Source organism: Neltuma alba, unplaced genomic scaffold (assembly GCF_004799145.2).
Source record: "Neltuma alba isolate B1F8T4 unplaced genomic scaffold, ASM479914v2 tig00006653_pilon, whole genome shotgun sequence".
Classification (NCBI taxonomy): domain Eukaryota; kingdom Viridiplantae; phylum Streptophyta; class Magnoliopsida; order Fabales; family Fabaceae; genus Neltuma; species Neltuma alba.
Window position 1 is genome coordinate 220,056 of NW_021634531.1, and position 22,197 is coordinate 242,252.

The 22,197-nt window shown below is 36.4% G+C and overlaps 3 protein-coding genes across 8 annotated transcripts; 2 read left to right on the forward strand and 1 right to left on the reverse strand.

The window, feature by feature from the left end:
• The first annotated feature begins 1,582 nt into the window (after positions 1–1,582).
• LOC114750820 (probable serine/threonine-protein kinase PIX13) lies at positions 1,583–6,926 on the forward strand. Its single transcript, XM_028939435.1, has 6 exons — positions 1,583–1,865; positions 2,018–2,364; positions 4,973–5,108; positions 5,212–5,354; positions 5,710–5,833; positions 6,210–6,926. The coding sequence occupies exons 1-6, from the start codon at positions 1,793–1,795 to the stop codon at positions 6,524–6,526; spliced, it is 1,140 nt and encodes a 379-aa protein (XP_028795268.1). The 5' UTR covers positions 1,583–1,792; the 3' UTR covers positions 6,527–6,926.
• A 1,628-nt stretch (positions 6,927–8,554) lies between these two features.
• Positions 8,555–11,382, forward strand: LOC114750818 (rubber cis-polyprenyltransferase HRT2-like). Of its 6 annotated transcripts, XM_028939433.1 has the most exons (3): positions 8,561–8,689; positions 9,959–10,054; positions 10,211–11,382. In XM_028939433.1, the coding sequence occupies exon 3, from the start codon at positions 10,228–10,230 to the stop codon at positions 11,302–11,304; it is 1,077 nt and encodes a 358-aa protein (XP_028795266.1). In that variant the 5' UTR covers positions 8,561–8,689; positions 9,959–10,054; positions 10,211–10,227; the 3' UTR covers positions 11,305–11,382. The 6 variants fall into 6 exon arrangements, with proteins under 6 accessions (XP_028795263.1, XP_028795266.1, XP_028795261.1 ...); XM_028939430.1 differs by having other exon boundaries at positions 8,555–8,689; positions 9,996–11,382; XM_028939428.1 differs by having other exon boundaries at positions 9,959–11,382.
• A 1,561-nt stretch (positions 11,383–12,943) lies between these two features.
• Positions 12,944–21,958, reverse strand: LOC114750831 (phosphoinositide phosphatase SAC6). Its single transcript, XM_028939457.1, has 20 exons — positions 21,802–21,958; positions 21,598–21,681; positions 20,897–21,024; positions 20,697–20,788; positions 20,046–20,103; positions 19,774–19,830; positions 19,629–19,662; positions 19,412–19,492; positions 18,840–18,946; positions 17,969–18,055; positions 17,801–17,878; positions 17,561–17,631; positions 17,365–17,463; positions 16,906–17,005; positions 16,410–16,518; positions 16,197–16,269; positions 15,577–15,670; positions 14,895–14,987; positions 14,201–14,267; positions 12,944–13,074 (listed from the first exon to the last, which is right to left on the reverse strand). Exons 1-20 carry the CDS (start codon positions 21,956–21,958, stop codon positions 12,944–12,946), a joined length of 1,800 nt encoding a protein of 599 aa, XP_028795290.1.
• Positions 21,959–22,197: the final 239 nt, after the last annotated feature.

Below are 22,197 nucleotides of genomic sequence, written 5' to 3' on the forward strand. Positions count from 1 at the left end.
TGAGGTTGAGATTTGGGACTTGGATGTTGCGAGTCTTGGATGGTTTTGGGAGAGTCAATTGCCTTGAAAAAGGGTCATCTCGCATCTGAAGGAGTCGCTTGCCTTGAGAAAGGCTCGGATCCATCCGTGGCTACAGTTTTGAGATTGACAGTATAGACAATTCCAAACGTACTAATTACTAATTCAACATCTCACATATTAAAGATTATGATTTTCATTTTTTAGTTAATCAATTGGAGTATATTAAAAAATTAGATAAATTAATTAAGTATAACAACTATGATTTAAAATATCTGTGTAACATTAGTTTATATGTTATTTTATAAGTTGATAAATTAGTTTAGAAAATACGATAAATATGAGAAATAACGTGAATTAGAATTTTATATTTACAATTAAATCTAATCCTGCAAAACGGCTCCTAAATTAGTGACTGAACGAAGCATTAATTTTTTGGGTTAATACAAATTTTGGTTTTAATTTTGGTCTTTCAATTTTTTGTCATTTAAAATATTAGTCCTTATAATTTAATAAAAACTAGAATCATTTTGCCTCTTAAGAGACCAAAATTAAAATGAAGAACATATTTGAGGGACCAAAAATTATATTAATCCTAATTTTTTCTACCAATATTCTTAATTAATTATAAAACTTTCTAATTAACCAAACTCTTCTCATTAATAATTTTTGTTGAGGACAATTTTAAGATTTTATAAGAAATAATTAATTTTAACTTTCTTTTTTATTTATAAGTTGTGTAAAATAATTACTAGACCAAAGGTAGTATTACATCACCAGATTGAGGGGGTGTTTTATATGTGCAAAAAAAAAAAATTCAAAAAGAGTTCTTATCGCATACTTACTTCTTATATCATCAAATCACTTTTAAAACTAAGTTAAGATGTATCCAGCATCTCAAAATATTTTTTCGGTAGATCTAGTATCCTAAAGTATTTTTGTGATACATTCAGTGCATTGAAATATTTAAGAGCATTCAGTACTTTAAAATATTTTTTAATGTATCCAACATTCTAAATTATTTTTTGAGTGTATCTAGAATTTAAAAATATTTTTTTGTACATCCAGTATTTAGACAAAAAAAAACTTTAAAGTGTTGAATTTTTTTAAAAATTAGTTCAAGATCAGGTGCACCAAAAACAAATATTTGATTTGTTAAATTTCTAGAGTTACGGAAAGGACACGATTAGCGAATCACTGAATCACGATTAGCAAAGCCTGAGCTTCTTGCCCCAAAACAAAAAGTGCAAAGCCTGACCCATTGAAGGCGCATTGAATTTGACCCGTGTCCTCCAGCAAATTAAAGTTGAAGCGATTATTTGAAACCCTGTCGTTCAGTTTAGTCATCATATTCGGAAGGATTTGTGGTTTCGTGTGCTGTTTTCTGGGCCCCAGACGATGGATAAACACAGATGGAGGTTTTGACCCAACTCTCACGCGGTCGTTGACCTTAATCTGAGAAGAGCTTGGTAGCGGCGGAAAAACGATGTGAAAGGGTAGTAACAAACAAATAAATAAAAGAAAAATCAAAAAACGAAACTTCGATGGTAGCGGAGTTTTTGCTTCAACTGGGTCTAGCCGGCGAAGCAGCTATGTGAATTTCGCACAGTAACCCCTAGAAAAAGAAATGAACATAATTTAACCGAAAAAAATTGTGGTAACCAAGACGAAAACGATACTTCTCGCCTCTGGCTCCCTCAAACCTTCTTCATTGCTGCTCTTTCAGGCTTTGCGGGAGCCATTTTATGCTAGCTTTCTCGCCTGGGGGCTTGATATGGGTCTATGCTTTGGGTCTCTCGCCCACGATGATGGAGCGACGTCTAGTATCAACAAAAATCCATGTTCAGGTGAGAATGGGTTTTATTTTCCATAATCTGGGATTTCTCGGCATGGGTCGCATAAATTGGGTGAAACTTGGTCACTGGTTCTATCTGATTGTTGCAACTTCCCAGAGAAGCAAGGCTAGATTTCCATTCTCTTTGACCATTTGCCTCTGTAGGTTCAGCGAGTACTGACAGTAAGAACGTTGGGTTCTCTGCTACGAACAGCAGTGCTGCGAGGAGTCAATTTTCAGAACTGGCAAGTGGGAGCCTCGGCGATTCCCTTCCTTCCCCTAACGGGCAAATTCTAGAAACTCCAAACCTGAAGGTATTCAGTTTTGGAGACTTGAAAGCAGCTACAAAGAACTTCAAATCCGATACATTGCTTGGAGAGGGTGGTTTTGGTAAAGTTTACAAAGGCTGGCTGGATGAGAAGACACTGACACCATCTAAGGCAGGGTGTGGAATTGTGGTTGCTATTAAAAAATTGAACGCAGAAAGCGTGCAAGGATTCCAAGAGTGGCAGGTGCGTTGACTGCAGTTCTTCTGCTTACTTTTTTTAGAGCGGTGGACATTGTTTTGTGTTGTTCTACCTTGTGTTTTCTGGAATAAGAAAATTAGCAATTTTAGCAATTAAAGATGGTTTTCGTCATGATTAACAGTTTGTTGCTCACGACTTACAACTCTTGCTGATCAGTCTCGTTAATTAGTGTGGAAACTGGATACAAATAAATCAGTGACAAATAAACCAAGTACAAATCGATGAATAGACAAACATGAACATGAGTTTAACATGATCAGTGATTTCAGTAGAAAAATGCAGTCGGGTCCCACATTAACGACTTGTTTTTCTGCCTTTCATTGCTCACCCACAGATGAAGGGGGGCCATTAAAATATGTTGTTCTAATATCCACTGTATTGAATGCTTGGCTCGATGAATTCAATAGGCGTCCTCTTTCCTTAATTATTTGGAAATGTTTTCATTTTCCTACCATCCGATCACAAATTCATCATTTCTTTTGTTGAAAGAAAGGAACAAATTAAGTTTTATTCATATCTGAATTTAATATTCCAAAGTTCGAGGGCAGGCATATGGCAGCACCATATGCGAAGTGGTAGACTTGTATGAATCTTTGTATTTATAATGTAGAAGGTTTGATCCAATAGCTATCATAAGTAGTACAAGCATAGTACCCGTGAATTGCCGTGTCCTAGTCCTAATGGGAGACAACTAACTAATGCTTTGTTGGAAATAAAACCCAATCCTAATAATGTAAAGATTTCGTGAAAAAATGCTAATAAAAAATAGGAAAGATGATAACCTGTATTAATGGAAGCTTCTCATTGCATCTGCATAACAAATGAACTGATTAATAGGGTTTTGAATACATGATCTTTCGTCCTTTCTCAGGTCAATTTATACCTCTTGGTTATTTTCCATTTCAGCTTCTTGACATGGGAAAGAATGCAATAGGTAGTGCACCTTTTTTCTTCTCTTTATACTGCTGTTCTTCTATTGACTCTTCCTCTGTTTGCTGTTGTTCAGTCACTGGACATTCTTCCTTTATTGAGTAGTTTTGGTAGTTAGTATTCTGTCTGGCCTTTTCCATCACATCAAGTTGAGCATTGAGTTGAATCTCAGATATATCCAAATCAAGTTCTGGACTATAGGAGGTTAGAGTCCGCTGTATAGGACTGAAATCACTCACGAACTCCCATTCTTAAGTGTTCTCATTCTCCCCCTCAATGGGCGTTTAACCATAGAAAGATGTATTCTTAAAAAATGCACCATTCATGTTAATATAGAATTTCTTAGATGTGGTGAGTAGCATTACCCTTTTTGAGTGGGAGAACAGCCAAGGGATATTCATATAGTAGATCCAGGACAGCGACAACAAAACCAAAGGCCTACCATGGTCAATGTCATCATGAACTAGGGGCGTACAGTAAAATATTTTATGAGGAAATGTGCTTATGGCTGAATTGTGAGTGCAAGTTTCATGTAGTTTTTGCTGAGGAGGGTAAACTCTATAATGTTTTCAGGCAATATATTGATATATAATAGTTGTCAGAGTTGACTAGCCGTGACATGATGGTGTTGTTTTCTGAAACTCATACTTTGAGTTGTCATTTCTGGCTTTCTTACTTCTCCAGTAAGATAATCTTTCTTCCACCACCTTAAAATATACATAGGGGTGATTTTGGCAGAGGCCTGAGCTGCTGGAGCACTACCGCAGCTTCTTGGCATGATGGTTGAAGAGGGCGCTAAGCTGGCCTCTACATTCGGAGCTCTAAATGAGATGAAGGTGATCATCAGTTCTTTCAAGCTTTGATATCGTGAAAAAGGGAAAAGAAGGGGGGGGGGGGGGAGGGATGGATGGAAGGAAGGCAATCTCTGTATTATTGCTTAATATTAGTACAAACATGACACCTACATTTATCAAGTGAATAGTCGTGTCCTAGTCCAAATAGGAGACAACAAACTAATTGATGCTTAATTAAAATAAAACCCAATCATGATAGAATGGAAATTGCTCAAAAATTTAACCCCCCCAAAAAAAAAATTCCCAATTTTTAAAACATAGCACATAACGAATGGAAGCTTCTCATTGAACCTGCCGTCCCTGACCTGTGTGCCTAATGAAGCAGCATGGTCATTTGCAGCAGTGCAGCATTTTTGGTAGAATTTCGTGTCCAGGACTCCAGGTTTATTTGTTATAAGAAAAATGTAAGGATAGTGAGCTAATGATAAACATTTTCATAACCTTCTCCAACCTTGATGGAATAGTTAAAGTTGATATAACCTTTGTTGTAGTGAGTGTATTTGTTGGTTTGGTTCGGTTCCCTAGGTCACAGTGAAGCATGATTCATGCTTAAAGAACACAAAATAAGTAAGAGGGCATTTGATATGGTACCAGTTGATTGGAAAACTAATCCCTGATGAATGACTTAGTTCTTGGTGAAGCTTTAATATTTGTCAATAACTGGTGTGCATCTTGATTTTAGTTGTCATGTTGCATTTCCTGTACCCACCGTGAGATAAATCCCACTAATTTGGTACAATTTTCAGAAAAGGTATCATACTTCGTGAAATAATATGTTGATGTGTTGTTCTTTTGCTCTGATACCACAGTCAGAAGTCAATTTCTTGGGAAGGCTTTCTCATCCCAACTTGGTCAAGCTATTGGGTTACTGTTGGGATGCTGAGGAGCTGCTGCTTGTGTATGAGTTCATGCCAAAGGGCAGTTTGGAGAATCATCTCTTCAGAAGTATGAACTGAAGACCGAAATACATAAAATAAGTGGGGAAAGAAAAAGCTTGGCCCTACATTTGAGTTTAATTTGTTTTCTTTTTCTTTTTGTCTCTGAGCAGGAATTTCTAACATTGAACCACTTTCGTGGAACATGCGACTCAAAATAGCTATTGGTGCAGCTCGAGGCCTTGCCTTTTTGCACGCATCAGAAAAGCAAGTGATATACAGAGATTTCAAGGCCTCAAATATACTACTTGATGGGGTTAGTTATTCTTTTGCTAGGTGGCCTCTTAATGTTTGTCTTAATCAGCACCTTCCCTCATTATTAAGATGGAAGATGGAAAATATAGTGTTACCTTGGGATGAGTGGCATGTACCTTACTCCAAATTCCTTTATATTTTCTCGGAGCCAGACTTATGATGTACTTATATGGAAACTTCCTAGTGTATGATTAAAATATTCCCCCACGAGGTTGTTTAAAGGATCGTTAATGTTAGGCCTGTTGACCTGTTGAAGTATAGAAATTGACGTTGTGGACACTGTTTTGAGTAAGAAAATTAACGGTCTCTCCTTATCACAGGTCAGATTACTAATCAGATTCTTTTGTCTCCTACAGAATTATAATGCAAAAATTTCTGACTTTGGCTTGGCGAAATTGGGGCCGTTAGGTGGAGAATCACATGTTACAACTAGGGTTATGGGCACTTATGGTTATGCTGCTCCAGAATATGTTGCTACAGGTAAATACATTAACGCCTGATTGAGAGAGTAACTTTGCGCATCTCGTTTGTCTTGAGTCTTGATTGTTTTCAGCTTTTAACGGGGTTTTATAACTAAAAAATTAGACATTCAGTGCTCCCAAAAGATTCTTCAAGTTGAGAAGCTTGTTTGGGTACATTTAATCTATGAATTAGCTGTGCAAAAAGCTAGAAGGATAGCTTAATTGGGTGCTTCAGATGATGAGATACAATGACACACCGATAAATCTCAGCTGGTGGTTTTACTGAAGAATTTCTCCTTGTGTTTATAATTGCACATAATAAACAGGCTAAGATAATCCATTCTAAATCAACGTGTGCTAACATAGCCCCTGATTGCACCTTTGTTGATAAACAGGCCACTTGTATGTAAAGAGCGATGTGTATGGATTTGGTGTAGTGCTGCTTGAAATGCTGACAGGTCTGAGGGCACTTGATCCAAAGCGACCCAGTGGGCGGCAGAATCTGGTTGAATGGGTGAAGCCATATCTGTCTAGCAAAAGAAAGTTGAAAGCCATTATGGACGCTCGGATTCAGGGTCAATATTCACTCAAGGCAGCATCACAGGCAGCTAAGCTTGCTCTGAATTGCCTACAACCTGACCCCAAACACCGTCCTTCCATGAAAGAAGTAGTTGAGGAATTGGAAGGCATGGAACAATCAAAGACAAAGTAAGTGTTCAAACGCCCCAAAAAAAAGGGACAAAGTAAAGCTATCCAAAGTAGGAAGCTCAAGCTATTCTGAGGTTGAAACTGTGGTTAAACGGTAGTATGATCGAAACAATTGGCTGAATCGGCCTCTTGATACATGTTCTTTGTTGGTTCTATTCTTGGGCGGAGGGGGAGATTTTAACCAGCCTTTTTACTGCCGCGATTGGACTAGGTTCTTTTTCTGTATAGTGGGTCGATATTCTGTATCACGATCACTGTATCTGCGGTTAGATTTTTCAAATGTGATTTTGTACTATTATAGTTGCAACACTTGTTGGAGTGGTTCAGGGTGGAGACTGCGTAAAAATGAGTGATGTATCAAATGAAAGGTTAACAATAAGAACAAGACGAGACTTTCCTTAAGATCTCGCTGTCCATGAAATTGAAGCTTTGATGGAATCCCATTGGCATAGAATGGACTTAAAGTGAGCTCAATTATTATGAATTTAAATTTCTGGAAGCTACAAAGTAACCGTACATAATATAATTGGAAAGAGATGAACAGAATAAAAGTGGAAAAATACAAAGCGAAACCCCCCCCCCCCCAAAAAAAAAGAGAGGCGAAACTCGTGCGATTTTACGGTTGCTCTATTTTGAATTACTTCAACTTTAGTTGCACCAACATCTCTCGTAGTTGTTTCGATTGTTTTTATCAAAATCAATAAATCAATAAATAAAACAAAGCCAAGCAAAAAATTTTCTTTAATCAAACCTTAAGAGAATAAAATCAAATTGACAAATGTTAGCTAATCACAAAAAATATGATATGTTTTTCTTAAAATACAATAATAATCTTTCTTAATATCCTTCTTCCTTTACTTACTTGATTATGGTTGAGGAAGTATCTATAAGGGTAATTTAGAAAAAAAACTTGATAAATATGAAAAATAAATCTTATATTTGGAATCAAAATTAACTTAACAATTAGGTCCTATATTAAAGACTGGACGAGTAATTATTTACCATCATAAATATTAACAACGGTATGATGATTTTATATTTTTAAGATATGAAGTATTAAATTATTAAATTAATAATACAGTAAACATGCTTGGGTTTACACAGGCAAGGCAGTCTATTTAGAATTGGGCATTGTACGGCCCAATATATGTAGGCCTCAGCCCATTACAAGCACTGTTAGGCCCATGTTATTCTCAGGATCAATTTCGTGCCTTCGAGTGTCATAGTAGTCTAGTCGTCTTCGACCAAAAAAGAGTTTGGCAACCCTGAAAAGTCTTCCTAAGAAATATTTTTCTGTAAAACAAGACGAACTTTTCTATATATTTATTTTGTAAACCGTAAAAACACTTTTAAAACTATAGTTTAATTTCCATCTAAATATTTCCAAACAAAACACCACTCTTAATTCTAAAAGCCTTTGCATGCTTCTATGGCTTAGTACCTGTTTAGATTAGTGGTGAATAACTGTAATTTTAAATAATCATAAATTTTATAAGTGACACTAGCTATAAGTGACACTGTTTAGATTTTTTTTTTTATAAGTGATTTTAAGAATTGTGATTATATTTGGTTTTCATTTATTTAAATCGCTTATAGATGTATAATTACTTAAAAAAGGTATGAAGTTAATATTTGAGGAGAGATTTTTGAAAGAGTGTGTGAGGGTAAATTGGAAAAAATTTAATTGCTGAAGATTGATCGGGATTTTTCAAACGCATAAGTTACTCTTTGTTGCTTATCCTAAAAGTGCGGTAGAAGAGTAAAATCACGATCGATCGAGATTTTATAAAAATTACCCAAATAATACAAACATGCTTCATAATCACTTATTTAGATTTAAATAGGTTTATTTAAGATCTTACCACTTAACTAGACACGCTCTTAGACTGCTCTTATTTGGCTCTTATTTTTGTTCTTATTTTGGGTGCCGAATGTCAACCCCATGCCCCCCCCTCGTTAGACATAACTACTTTTTAGTTGATGTGGTCATCGCAATTTTTTCTTTCTTTTTATTTCTTCTCGCCACCATTGCGCTTAAAGTATTCTTTATCAGTTTATCTTGATCTCTGATTAAATCGGTGAATATCTATTGAGGGTTTGCATTTACGTCTCCGTTGGGAGTGATCTTGTTCGATGGTTATGTGGGTCAACGCTCCTTGGTTCGACGGTAACTTGCTGAAATCCTGCATGCTTCAGTCTTTCAGTTAAGCATTGATCTGAATCTTATTTTCGCGAGGTATCTCTTTTCTTTTGATTGGTTGCTCTGAAAATTTACTTGAAAGCATGCATGGTTCCAACTCTCTTATTACACACACACACACACACACACACGTATTTTAAGCGGCAACGGAGTAACACTATTTATCAAGTGTTCTGATCACGCTTGGTTGCATTGAATAGCGACTGATTTGAATGAGTTTAAAGAAATAAAAGCTTCGAAATACAGCATTAGAATTTTGTCTGAGTATTTCGGATTACGTTTTTCCTTCGCTTGTCTGGCATATGATTGAGTTGTCCGATTTGGTGTTTGTTGTTTATTGTTTAATTAATTGCTTCATATCAGCTCATTTTAATCACTTTTTCCCGAGTGGTTTAGAGTGCTACACTGCCATTTTTTTCCAGCCTAGAGGGCCCATGATTATTGTGAATTTTCATACTCCAATATTGTCAGGAGGACATATCAATATGCTGTTTTCGAACGTTAATGTGTTCTTGATTAATATTTAATACTCTTATGTCTCTGCTACGATATCTAATAAGCGGTAACTTGTTTGTGGTGCTTTTTATTTCACTGTTTATTGATGTAGGAAGAAACTTTAGGCATGAACCTTGTACTTAATATGGTAATGATTGTTGTCCAAACCATTGCAGAACTATAAATTTTCATGATGCAAGGTATCTGACATTTGGGTAATACTTTGAGAAGTTAGTCCGTTTTAATTCTTGAGAGCATAAACTGGGTATTGCGGTTTTGCTTTTGATGAAGTTATTCTTACTATGTGAGGTTATTCATCTTTGTGAATTGAACTGTAGTTTGTGACTTTGTTTTAACAATTTACACTTCTGCCTTGGGAAAGAGGAAAAGGCCTAAAGATTGTACTCTAACTTTACGAATGAAAACTGGTGGAGGAACTGGTAGTTGGAGGACCATTTTCCATGGTTCATTTTCTTGATCCTTGAAGCCTTAAGTTCCAGAATGATGGTTGAAACTTTGGCTTAAGCCATCATTTATTGATGGGACTATGGGCAATATTTCATTGATTTGTTGAATATGTAACATTTGAGACCCCTATTTATTTGGTGAATGAACTATGGCATGTACTTAAGTCTTGACTTTGCACCTTCTTGCTCATAGACATAACAATTAATGATACAAACATCTATAGTGACTGTTTCCATCACTTATTATTTCCTACTTTTTATTTTCTTCTCTCAGAATGCAGATTAACACTTGAGCAGTTTCTAATCTATAGATTGCTGGATCATTAACTCAAGGTGCCTTCGCTGTTGCTAACGCTGGCTGATATTGAAGGTATCTTGAATTGCCTATGTTGGTTTCTTAAAAGTTTAATGTCAACCATTTAAATGGAGAGAAGGACAGGAAGTATTGCAAGCCAGTTGTTCGGCAGTTTATGTAGTTTTTGGAGAAGATGCATTTTTTGTGGTTTATCTGTTGGTCGTGTGCCAGATCATGTTGCTTTCATCATGGATGGAAATCGAAGGTATGCCAAGAAGAGAAAGATGGCTGAAGGTGATGGCCGTAAGGCTGGATTTTCGGCTCTCCTGTCTATGCTGAGGTATTGCTATGAATTGGGAGTGAAGTATGCAACTGTATATGCATTCAGCATTAATAACTTCAAAAGGCAGCCAAAAGAGGTTCAATCTCTAATGAACTTGATGCAAGAAAAGATTGAGGAATTGCTTCAAGAAGACAGTATTATCAACGAATACGGTATTAGATTACATTTCATTGGCAACTTGCAACTACTGACCGAACCAGTCCGGGCTGCAGTAGAGAAGGCAATGAGAGCAACTGCTCACAACAACCAGAGGGTGCTTTTACTTTGCGTGGCCTATACTTCACGTGATGAGATTGTACGTGCTATTCAAGAATCCTGCAAGGATAAATGGAGTGAAGATCAAGCATCAAAAGAGGCCAAGAGTTCAAATGGTGTGATGACAAGAATTGATGAGGGTCTGAAGGGAAATAGCATTTACATACTTGATCAACATTCTTGCAAAGACTATTTAAATGAGGCCAAAGCTTGTGGTACTAGCCAAGGTGGTAAAGATGATGGAGGTAGAGCTTATCAGTTTGTACATGCTATTAAACAACGCCATAATTATTGCAATGGGGTGACTGATAGTAGTGAGTGGATTAGGTATAAGGAGGGTGAGCTTCCTACTATAAAAGTAGTTGACATCGAGAAGCATATGTACATCTCAGTAGCACCTGACGCGGACATCTTGATCCGAACTTCTGGGGAGACAAGACTCGGCAATTTTCTTCTTTTGCAGACTAGTACCTGTCCGTTGTATGCGCCAGCCGCACTTTGGCCGGAAATAGGCCTGCGGCACCTGGTCTGGGTAGTACTGAGCTTTCAGAGACATCTTTCTTATGTGGAAAAGATAAAGAAGCAATCTTCATTTAACGCTCGTAGCCAAAAAAAAAAGTGTAGATTATCTTTTGGCAAAATTGTTACCCTTTCATCTATTTTTTGTCTTTACTGGTATCTTATCTTTCTCTGGTCAGTCTTGGAACATATTTGCACACAATTTTAACTATTTGTGTGGCTGTGGTGTTACCATTGCCAGTGTTTAATAAAGTTTATTAATACAATCATTTGGAAATTAGATGTCATTCTATGATATTGATGCCAGAGACCTGGAATATTCACTATTATCTTGAACAGTATGACAAAAATGAGATCTGACCAGGACATAACCTGCTCGGCCAGACTCCGACTCCGTACCCAAAATTAACCTAGCTAACTGGGCAATCACAAGGTAACAAGGCAGACATACAAGGTAGATAAAAGAAATAGTCAAACAAGTTACAATGGAACCAACACAACTAAATCCTCAAGAACGACATAACCATATTTGCCCCTCAAGTAAGCTCTGAGTCCTCAGGGAGTCGATGCGGGAGCATGGACATCAAATCCTGGATATTAATTTTTGAATAGGGGACGTTTTGAAGGTTATTTTGACTCCTAATGCTATTATAAGAGGGCATATATCTGTCAGTCAAGCTGATGTGGAATATGCTTCGTATGAAGGCCATCTAAAATATTCACCATATTCTAAAAATGTGTGTCAAAAATGGTGTAAAAAGGTTATGCTCTTCACCCAGCTCAGTTTTCCATACTGAATTGTACTCCTTTGTTGAGAAGAAAAAATGATTGAATTTAACGTGGGACCCAAACGGGAAATTTAAGGAGGAAAAGAAAAAGAGGGGGGGGGGGTTGGAAGACATTATTATGCTCCAACTTTCAGATCACTTACCAACCGAAATACGAGTCTCCTAGCTGCTCCTTCATGAAAATCATGCTCCCAGGTCTTGATGAAGAGTAAGGGTAGAAAAAAGGGGGAATAAAAAAGAAGATTTTAAAGCTCAGGCAAACAATTACAAAACCTTATTATTTGTGGTCGTTTTAAGCTATCTATTTTGTTTCACAAATTTTGTATTATAAAAATCCAAAATCTTATCCCTTTGTTTTCAGCTATACCCTCATTTAATAATATGTATCTCTCTTATCACTTCTGTTTTGGCCCTACATATCATCTTTTCCTTCAATTAAGCTTATGCCTCCTTCTCTTTCTTAAATTAAGTAATTAAATGAGAGTGCTGTAGTCCATGCGTAATAATAGTTTACACTAATTAAAGATCTTTTTCCTTAATTTATGTGTGAGACCTTAACCAACAATAGATATGGAATGAAGGTTGCAATTCATAACCACATTACAAACTGACAAGACGTGATCACATAAATGGAAACCTTTAATCCAGTCAAATATGGAACCTATTGTCGCAGCACTCGAGTCAAAGTCAATAGCCATAATCTCTATTGCAGCAACGACAAAACACTTGAATTAGAAAGTTTATAAATTTGCAAATAAAAGAATGAACATATACAAAACATCCAAGAATCAATGCTTCCAAGTAAAGAACCAAACCATATATAAAACTGGAAATATACAAGAGGGTGAGATGGCATAGCAGGAGGCACCAGCAAAGCAGCAGCCAACCGAAATTTAAATCAATCATTAAACTATCATCAATTAATTCTCAGTGACTTAATGTAAGAATGCGTTGGTTAAAGCAATCTGAATGGAACCCTTGTAGCAGGTGAGGCCTGTTGCAGAAGCTGGATATGTCAAAGAACACCTCTAATAGCTCTAAATGAATGGTACATATAAGCTAGCACCGGGGCTTGAGCAGGCGAGGTCTGTTGCAGAAAAGCCGACCATTGGCCCTCACAAATGCTGCTATGCCCACGCTGATGCTGGCCCAAATCAGCGAAAAGAAGAAGTGCCGAAAATCATACCGAACTGTTGAAACAGTGAACATAAGATAGTCATTTACCACCCGTGGGTTTTAGACAACTTCACCACTTTATAAGTTGCTCTTTCGTACCATAGACATAGCTGGCTTCATTGGCTCAATCCAATTTCTTTAACATTAAGGTGCACATGCACATGCCAAAGAAAGAATGATAGTTACGGACCCTTGCTAAATGCCTCAGCTATCCCCGCCAAGCGCCATGCCACTGAAATATTCCTCACACGCACCCTCAACTACTCCCCAACAGTCATACCTCTCCCCCTCTTAAGAGATGATCAATGTAGTTCTCGTTGGAAGCATCACTTGTTACATCCTTAATATAAATCTCAGAAATTTGATAGCCTTCCATTAATGTCACATGATCATGTCAAGGCACTATTGTTATCTCCTAAAATTCTTTCAAGTGGGACATCAAATTAGCGCGGTAGCCTAGTAAGTTAAAGTATCATGAACTTAGTTGTCAGATTATGGATTAATGTTCATTACTGAATGGTTGTCCTAATTTCTGTTTCTCATTATCCATCTCCTGCACTCGCTTCTTCGTTCTCCCCCTTATCCCATCCTAACAATTTTGCCTCACCTCCATATTATGTTCATGTCTAGGCTATATTATATATAACCCTCTAAATTTTAGGTTCTTAAACTTTAAAGCTTAGTATGAATCCCCTTAAAATTCCAAAACTATGTAGATATGTCCCCTCTTACTGCTAGTCTGTCGCTTATTGCACTAGCGCAATATCACATGGCAAAGGACTTGTGCACACAGGTTTCGGTAGCCTTTTTGCTCGAACTCAAAGTTTAAGGTTTCGGCATAAAAAATAAATACATTGTCAATAAAATATGATGCTCCCTCCACTAGTGAAATAACAAATTAATTAACAGCTGGGGATTATCTACATACGGTCGAAGGTTTAAGGGGTTCCTTGTCAAGTTTTAGATGTTAGAGAGGTTATTTAGACCAAAGTCAAAGTTCATCTGAGTTTTGTATAATGTAGGCTTTTGTTTATATCTTAAATGTCCATATACAAGTGCATGTAAGCACTAACTAGTATATATGGTTTAGACTTCATGTGTACTTACATCCCTAGGTTAACAGAACAAAAATTCACGCACCTTGCCTCAAAGACATTGTTGCAAAAAAGAACCCAATCAAAACCAGCGACAAAGCCCCAGGAAAGGACTGAAAAAATCAACAGAACAATCTTCAAATTGGAGTAAGAGCAAAAATTAATGAATAAATATAGCATAGGATGCAGATGATGAGTTACTTCAAGCTTTCTAATGTGAACGAGCGGCAAACCAAAAAAATATAAAAATGTTAGGAAAAAACAAAACAGAATTTCAACACTAGAGGCAATGTTGTTTGGCCTTTCAAGTCTATGTGATCTCTTTACTTTTCCTGGACTGGATAATCAGGTTTCTTATTATAAAATTAAAAGTAATTTTGTTTCATGCCTATCGCGCAATACCTATTGCAATCTGCCACTTCGCTGTATGCACAGGAACAGTATTTTATAAACTCCGGAACAAGTAGTCATACAAACTGTTGCATAAGGAACGGAAAAGGAAAAAGAAATAGTTTCAATTCATAAGCTGTGAGGTAACCGCAGTAAGACTCAGAACTCAAGTCATCTATAGTTTTCTTTGATAGAAATAAAAATGTAACCATCAACTATATGTACTTAGTCCTACGTCACAAAAGTTGGACAATATTTATTAATCGTAACCTTTCTGATAGCTATTCAAAAGCAAAAGCAGATGCCTCAATCGTTTATTGAGAAAAGTTTTCCATTGAACTTATACTCACAGCTATAGTTTCCAGGCCTCCTTTCTGAGAAGAGGGAGCCATATCTCGGTTGACTGAAACTATGTAATGTCCTTGCACGAGATCAATTGCATCCTTCACATCCATAGGAAATCAGCAATACGATAAAGCAGCAGCAACTTACAAACTAAGAAGTTCTTCATATAAACATATTACTACCTCTGGTTCTTAATATAAGACCTCGTTTAACTTTTATTTTGGTTTTAAATATAAGATCTCAATCTATTTTGTCTCTCATATTTATGCAATTTTTTTAAACATAATCCTTCTAATAATTATAGTTTTAGCCAGCACACTTAATCAGTAAGGATTTTTTAGGAAAAACAAGACCTATTTATTACAAATAATTAACTTAACTTATTTTTTTTTAATCTCTCCAAATTAGTCAACTAGCTCTTATAATTAGGACCAGAGGTAGTAACTTACTTGATCTGGAAATACTATAACACAATAATTGCCCCACCATGGTCAAGGAAATAGCAAATAAATTTTCTTAGGAATTATAGTTCCCATTAAAAAAAAAAAGCAAGAATACAGTATAGGCTACAGAGTAATAACTTCATGATCAGCACAAACTAAAGAAAACTATAATGTGTGTTTTCATGAGAAAGGGGGAGAGGAGAGAAAGCACAACTAAGATTAGTATAAAATGAAGCCTGAGTACCTGCTTTGTTCCATCACAAAAATTATTTAGATAATAGCGTAGAAGAGCATTCCAAAAATCTTTGAATATTCCTTGAATTGTGCGGTGCCCAAATCTGAATTCAATCAAATCAAATAATGTGGTAGGGAAAAGCATGGAAGCTACATTCTATATAAAGATAGCAACATCAATGAATCTTTGTACGTTATTAGAAAGTCCGACTGAAAGTTATTCAACAAAAGTACAAAATAATTACATAATTTCATCACTATAAATTAGCAAGTTTTGCCATTATAATTGAACATAATGGATTACATGATTAAAGCCATTATTAGCAAAAGCAAGCACTTGCTTAACTTAATATATATAAAAAATTCAATGCATAAAATTTCATCAAGGAAATGGGAGTAATAAATGAAGGAACAAATTCAATTCCTACAAATTGTAGAACCTGCTATTTCTGTCAAGAGCAACATATTATCATTTCAGGCAATACGATTAAACAATTATGTCGTGCTCCTGCAAATTGAACAGGAATATAACTTCTTTTATGGATGCAAAATTTCTCTACCTTCTTCAGGCATGAAGAACATAGAAATCTTGTATCCTAGAAATCTATTGACAGATTTTGGGGAAAATACCTGGTAAAGTCTCCTTTTAGAGCAGGAGTGCCTGAATATTGAACACTTATATCATCGCCATGGTCAGCCCATACTGATCAATGAGAATCGATTAGAAGTGGAATTTGGGCTTTTATGATCCATGGAACCATGCAAACTTTAATGTAGCAGATGAAGATAGTAAATTGAATATATAACTCTGACAAACAACTCGGAAATTAATAATTTACTCACAGATCTTATAGCTTTCATCTAGATTTGGATGCGAACTAATGGTTTCTTCAGGACCAAAGACACCAAGCCTTCTAAGCTGATTTTCTAACGTATTTCGGCCAATCATGCTCTGGAATCACATCGAAACATTGTTAAGCAGGAAAATGATGTGAGAAACAATACGTAATCAACTAGAAAATAATCATGATGTCGGTAGCTGTTGTTATATGTCAACATAACATGTTCGCACATATACTATAATTTTAGGTTTAAAGCTACTTGACCAATTTTAAGAGTGAACCCAGCTCTAGTCTCAGAACCTTTTTTTGGGGGTTAAGGGGGGAGTCCGAGTCACAGGATATATGACAAATATATTCAGTTCTTCTTTTTTTTCAAAAAAAAATTGGGAACAAGTAAATGTAGAACATATAACATCAAAGAACTAGAGTGTGCTCAATAACATGGGAGAAAAGTTCTTATGTTTTCTGTTCAATTGCTCTTGCATGTATATACCAACCTGAGTCACATTTGTTCGGTCTAGACAATCGATGCAATTGGTCCTGACAACTCCAAGTTGCTCCTTCATTTTCTCGCCCTTTTCATTCAACAGAAGATAACTAAAATTCCAAAACAGGATTGCAACAAACAGGTCAGGTTTCGATCTACAACTCTGATTAAGCTGGCGGTACATGTTGGCAAATATACCACAACAAAGTGAAACAGGTGCTTGTATCTGCCAGATAGCATTTGATACAACTGTTTGACATCATGACTAATAATTATCCAAAATGTCATAGCGGGTCGTTCAACATTAGGCGGCATAACAAAAGTAGTATTACAAGTTGTTGGCCTTCGTTGAAAAACTAAAAGTTCATGAATAACTCTGCTTCGGAGCAATGCAAGTGTGAATCATCAGACAAACTAAGTTTTCAAGTAAATCAATATCAGGAAATTTAAACATAAAGGAAATCCATACCCATTTCTCTCAAGGAAATCTGAAATTTGGTCATACAGGATAGCAAGGCGGTCAAAATGAATGTGCCCGCAGACGTGATGAAAATCAAAATGCAGGTATCTACCAAAAAACATAAAGGGAAAGAAGTAACATGCAAGAGAATCAAATAAAACGAAACCAAAAAAAAAAAAAAAAGCATCTATTTAAAAGCTAATACCCTATATCATCGCTAATGACAGACTGCACTGTATTTGCAAACTTGTCATTCAGCAGCCCTTCTCCTCCATGCTGATAAGATTCAAAGGGGAAAGGAAAATGCACTCATATAAGTGCTGGTGCATAAGATGTATTCATGCAAGATATATTCATAAAAACACGCACAGCATGTAAATAATAATATAAACTAATATCACCCGATACTATAGCAAAAACCACTACGCAGTGAGAGAATATTCACCTTGTTGATAAGATCAACAGCTAAAACGGCCCCATATTTTTTTCTTAAATCGATGAAATGACGCTCCATTACTCGAGGCTGCATCATAGGCAATACAAAAGCAGTCAGATATGAACAAAGTATTAGACTGTAGAAACATAAAAAGACAAAAAATTGATAACCGCTTACAGATTCTTCAACTTTTACCAACTCATACTTAGGCTTATATGTCAGGTCAACTATTTGCTCCCAAAGCAATGGGATTGAACCACGAATCTGCCAAAGAACAACATTAAGAGATCTTATCACATGCTATTGGTAGCATTCGCGAATTAAATACAGGCAACATTCATCTCACAAAGTTGATAGCAAGCATCCCAGCTTCCCCACTTGGGCTTTGTCTAAACTGCCATGTACTTACTTCTGAATAAACTAAATAATTATAATCACTGATCTAACTTCAATGAAAGATGCATCCACTCAGAAACTTCGACCGCAGCTTCTTGTTAAGAGGATGCCTCATGGGAAAAATTCTCTCCAGACAGCCCCATACTCGACAAGGTCATATAGACCTAAATACTATTATGTGTAATGCTCTTAAAGCCATATTGCATTTGGAGCGTGGTAATACTTCTGTTTACCACAAATGGCCTATTTGTGTTCTTGATGACAGGAGTAAATCGGTAATTATCTTAATATTGTCTCCTCAAATTTGTATACCTCTGCCACGGAAGCATAAGCACTTTTCATTGGCTTTCTACATTATTCCTTTCCCTTGTCACTCCTCCTAGTTACACCATTAACTAGCAGGGCCAAAAGTTCTGTAATTATTTATCCACAGGCCAAAAAGCTGGCCATAAGGGCTTTTCTATGGTTGGCCAGAGCTTCATAAAGTTCAGTGCAAGTAACTTGAAGGAATTACAATGTGGTAATTAAGATCAGGAAAGAAACATTTTTTAAATATACTGGATTAAAATGACAAATTATTCAGCCAGCTCATAAAAAAATTGACAGAGCTAGCCCATCGTATGTTTGTCACATGACAATCTTAAAGTGTTACCTGAACAAAAGCAGCTGTATACCCATTAATCTGCATAATTTGTTCAGTTTCCACAAAATTAGCAACATAACCATCACAGTCAGCTCCTCTTCTCCACATCCGAGTTCCTTTCATGAAATGCAACTTTTATTTAAATCCATTATTTGACCAACCAATGCACAAAAGTGAAGCTATTCCAATTTTCAACTAACATTTTAAGAGTATTATACAACAAGGATCCGCATGAGAATACTTCTTAATATGTTAATGCTTTTATTAAGCAGCCACAAATGGTAAAGTTTTGACAGAGAGTTGTGGATAAAATTTCAAATCTCAAAAAATAAGTCAATGTATTAGCATGAAACAAAAGAAAGAGCTACCAGTCTAAATGCTGGGGAAAAACAGTAAAATTTCATAATTGCTGCTATCATTATTGGTTATCAACGCCAAATTAATAAATGCATTAATTTAAATATTTATTTGCCTAAAGGATTAGTGATGCTGTAAGTAATAAAAGCTCAAAAACCTACGGAACACACAAAACCAGAGACAAGCTGGAAACAACGGGATTTTCATTTAAAAACATCAAATACCATTTCTTCTCGAGCATCTCCTTGCAATTAAAGTGATGTCAATTATGTCCTTCCCAATTGCTGATTGAAAGTAATGAAAGCCTAATGATTGGTTAAGGAGAAGCCTCGAAAATAAGTTGTTAAGTGACCAGGTCAAACTAAAATGCAAACAACAAAACACGTGTCAGTGAGATACAAAGACCATAAAATGGTCAGCTTAGCATTGAGATAAGGATACTTCCTTGGACAACAGGTAGTATGTATGGGTCAAGCTGAAACATCAGGACAACACATTCTTATTAGTAATTGGCATTATAAAATGTATAGGTACTGAAGAGGGGGAGAAGCATTAGCAACAAGCACTAATTTCTCCACAAGCCCACCTTGTTGTCTATGAGAGCTTCCAGCATATAATTGTTCCAGAGAAATCGAGGCTCTGCCTGTGACAAAACATTTGGTGGTAGCATAAGAATAATAATAAAGGGAAAGAAAAGGTGCAGAAAGAATCTATCCATAATAGCATTGTCTAAATGGGCATCAAGAAGTATGATCAATGGATAATAATGGGAACAAACTATGAAGGAGGCACGTTTCACTCCAGCGATAGAAGTATCTCAAACAAAAGGCTAACTGTAAACAAAAGACGGCGTATTACCTGTCTCCAAAGAGGAACTGATCTAGACTGAGCCCCCAGCTCATGCAATCGCTGGACGCTGTAGCGCATAATATCAGCAGTCAACATTATACCAATGGCACAATTTGAAATTCATTTTCTCTCAATAAAAATAAGGAACTTTTTCCTTATGAGAGAGTCCCCGTCCTCATAATATGCTCTTCTTTTAAAATGTAAACATCCATAATCTCCCTAGATTATAATGTGTGTTTCATGCTCACTTATATGCTGGTACTTTTCAAATTGTAGTATGAATGCCGCTTAAGTGAGACAACACTGAAACATGTGTGGACTAGCACGATTTAGACACTTAACATCAAGGACTCATGCAGTTTCATCCTTAATGCATTTGAAGATGACGCTCAAACATGTATGGTTTAGTAGGCTCTAGACGTTTAACATCAAAGTCTAAAGCAGTATCATCCTAAGTGCATTTGAAAGGTGTTCTAGACTTGTCTCTTACATTAGCTTTAAATGTTGCACTCTCTTACTAATCAAGCTCAGAATTACCGCTGCTTCCTTCTTTTATTCGCAGCTGTGTATATTTACATACGCACAAGGCAGTAAATTGAGAATCTAAATCTCGCAGTATTCCAGTCATAGTTACAGTCAAAAATATCCAAAGAGGTTCACCTCAGGGTTAAATTGGTGGTATATGAGAAGAACAGACCAGAAGTCCTCTCTGCAACATTTAGCAGCCCAGAGAACTCAATCTCTGTCTTCTTCTGCCAAAGATAGTTCAACAGTTCTTTAGTCCCAAGACAGCTGGAGGACAAGAAATCGAATTTTTTTCTGTTGGAGTGTGTGTGTGTTTTTTGTTTTGATTAGCTTACCTGCTCAGCAGGAGTATTCTCAAGAGAATGATTACAAGGAAAGGTCTTCAAGGATGAAATTTTGAAAATTGGATTCCCCAGGTAAGATCCAGCATTTTCACGCTGTTTTATAACCATCAAATATGATCCTGAAAGCACAGAGTAAAGTATATCAACATTGAAGTGATAGACCTTACGTGAGTTAGCATCCATAAATTATCCGAACCCAAAGTTAAGGCATGTCAATTACATTACAGAATCATATTGTTATCTTGGGGTGTGCAAAACCGATTTGGAGCCGAAAATTGGACACCCGCACCTTTCGCCATAGTGATCAAAGACATAAACACAAACAACAACAAAAACTGGGGACCTAATGCACTGACTACGATGATGACTGAACTAGATTCGAGCGATTTTGCATCCAACATAACGTTTAATTCCACCGCTTTCTGAATTATATGACGGCAAATAATTCATAGCTTTCCTTAAGCATCCTTGGAATCTTATTTTATATTTGTTTCTTTGTGATCCCCGAGATAATCTCACCAAAATCCATAATCTCCTTCATATATGAATGAGCTTGAATACAGATATGAGTCATGATGTTACGATTAGCACAAGAAAAATTTACATAAATTATCACTATGGTATATGAATTTTGACATTAATCCGCAAATCATGGCTTAGGTGTCTATGCTCTAAGATTGCTTAGCCCTTACCAGTCAAAAGCCTCAACATCCCAACGACGCCAAAAATTGGCCAAATCTTAGGAACTCGAAGGGAGTTGTATCGTGGAATCTCATCTGGCAAAGCAAGAAGCAATAGATAAGTAAAAGGACTACGTTGAAAACAAGGAGAACGGAGAGAGAAAATGTTATGATGTACAACATCAAGCCTAAGATAGCAAACACTAAATAGCTAACCAATAAGCTTCATCGAGCCATCCTTTCGACTGACAGACAATGAAGAGCCTGAAGAGCCATCCGAGGGCTCAATGACATACTGATCCGGAAATTCCCAAAGGCGCATACTCGTGTACAACTTCTGCTTCGAATCTGTCTCAAAATCTGCCTTCTCCATTATTACTGGAATCCCAGCTCACTGAAAACAACAAAACATGCGCTCATACTTATTACTTAGTGAAGAAAAATGTGCATTGCAAAAGGAACAGAAGCAAAAATTCAGGCTGAAAGTTTATGACTGACAAATCCAATATCTATGGATCATTACTTGGATTTGTATGAGTTCCAGATCAACTGAGGCAGGACTAACCTCAAAGTACTTAAACTACTTAAATTTGAGTCAGTCTAAGCTGGGAA

What these genes read in the sequence shown, in the direction of transcription:
- LOC114750820 (XM_028939435.1), top strand. Translation starts at nt 1,793, where the DNA reads ATGGGTCTATGCTTTGGGTCTCTCGCCCACGATGATGGAGCGACGTCT. An exon ending in AAGGATTCCAAGAGTGGCAG is followed by an intron (nt 2,365 to 4,972) that starts GTGCGTTGACTG and finishes CTGATACCACAG; the next exon opens with TCAGAAGTCAATTTCTTGGG. An exon ending in TCCAGAATATGTTGCTACAG is followed by an intron (nt 5,834 to 6,209) that starts GTAAATACATTA and finishes GTTGATAAACAG; the next exon opens with GCCACTTGTATGTAAAGAGC.
- LOC114750818 (XM_028939430.1), top strand. Translation starts at nt 10,108, where the DNA reads ATGGAGAGAAGGACAGGAAGTATTGCAAGCCAGTTGTTCGGCAGTTTA.
- LOC114750831 (XM_028939457.1), bottom strand. Translation starts at nt 21,958, where the DNA reads ATGGAGAAGGCAGATTTTGAGACAGATTCGAAGCAGAAGTTGTACACG. An exon ending in CAGTTCCTCTTTGGAGACAG is followed by an intron (nt 19,831 to 20,045) that starts GTAATACGCCGT and finishes GTTTTGTCACAG; the next exon opens with GCAGAGCCTCGATTTCTCTG. An exon ending in ACCGAACAAATGTGACTCAG is followed by an intron (nt 16,519 to 16,905) that starts GTTGGTATATAC and finishes ATGTGATTCCAG; the next exon opens with AGCATGATTGGCCGAAATAC.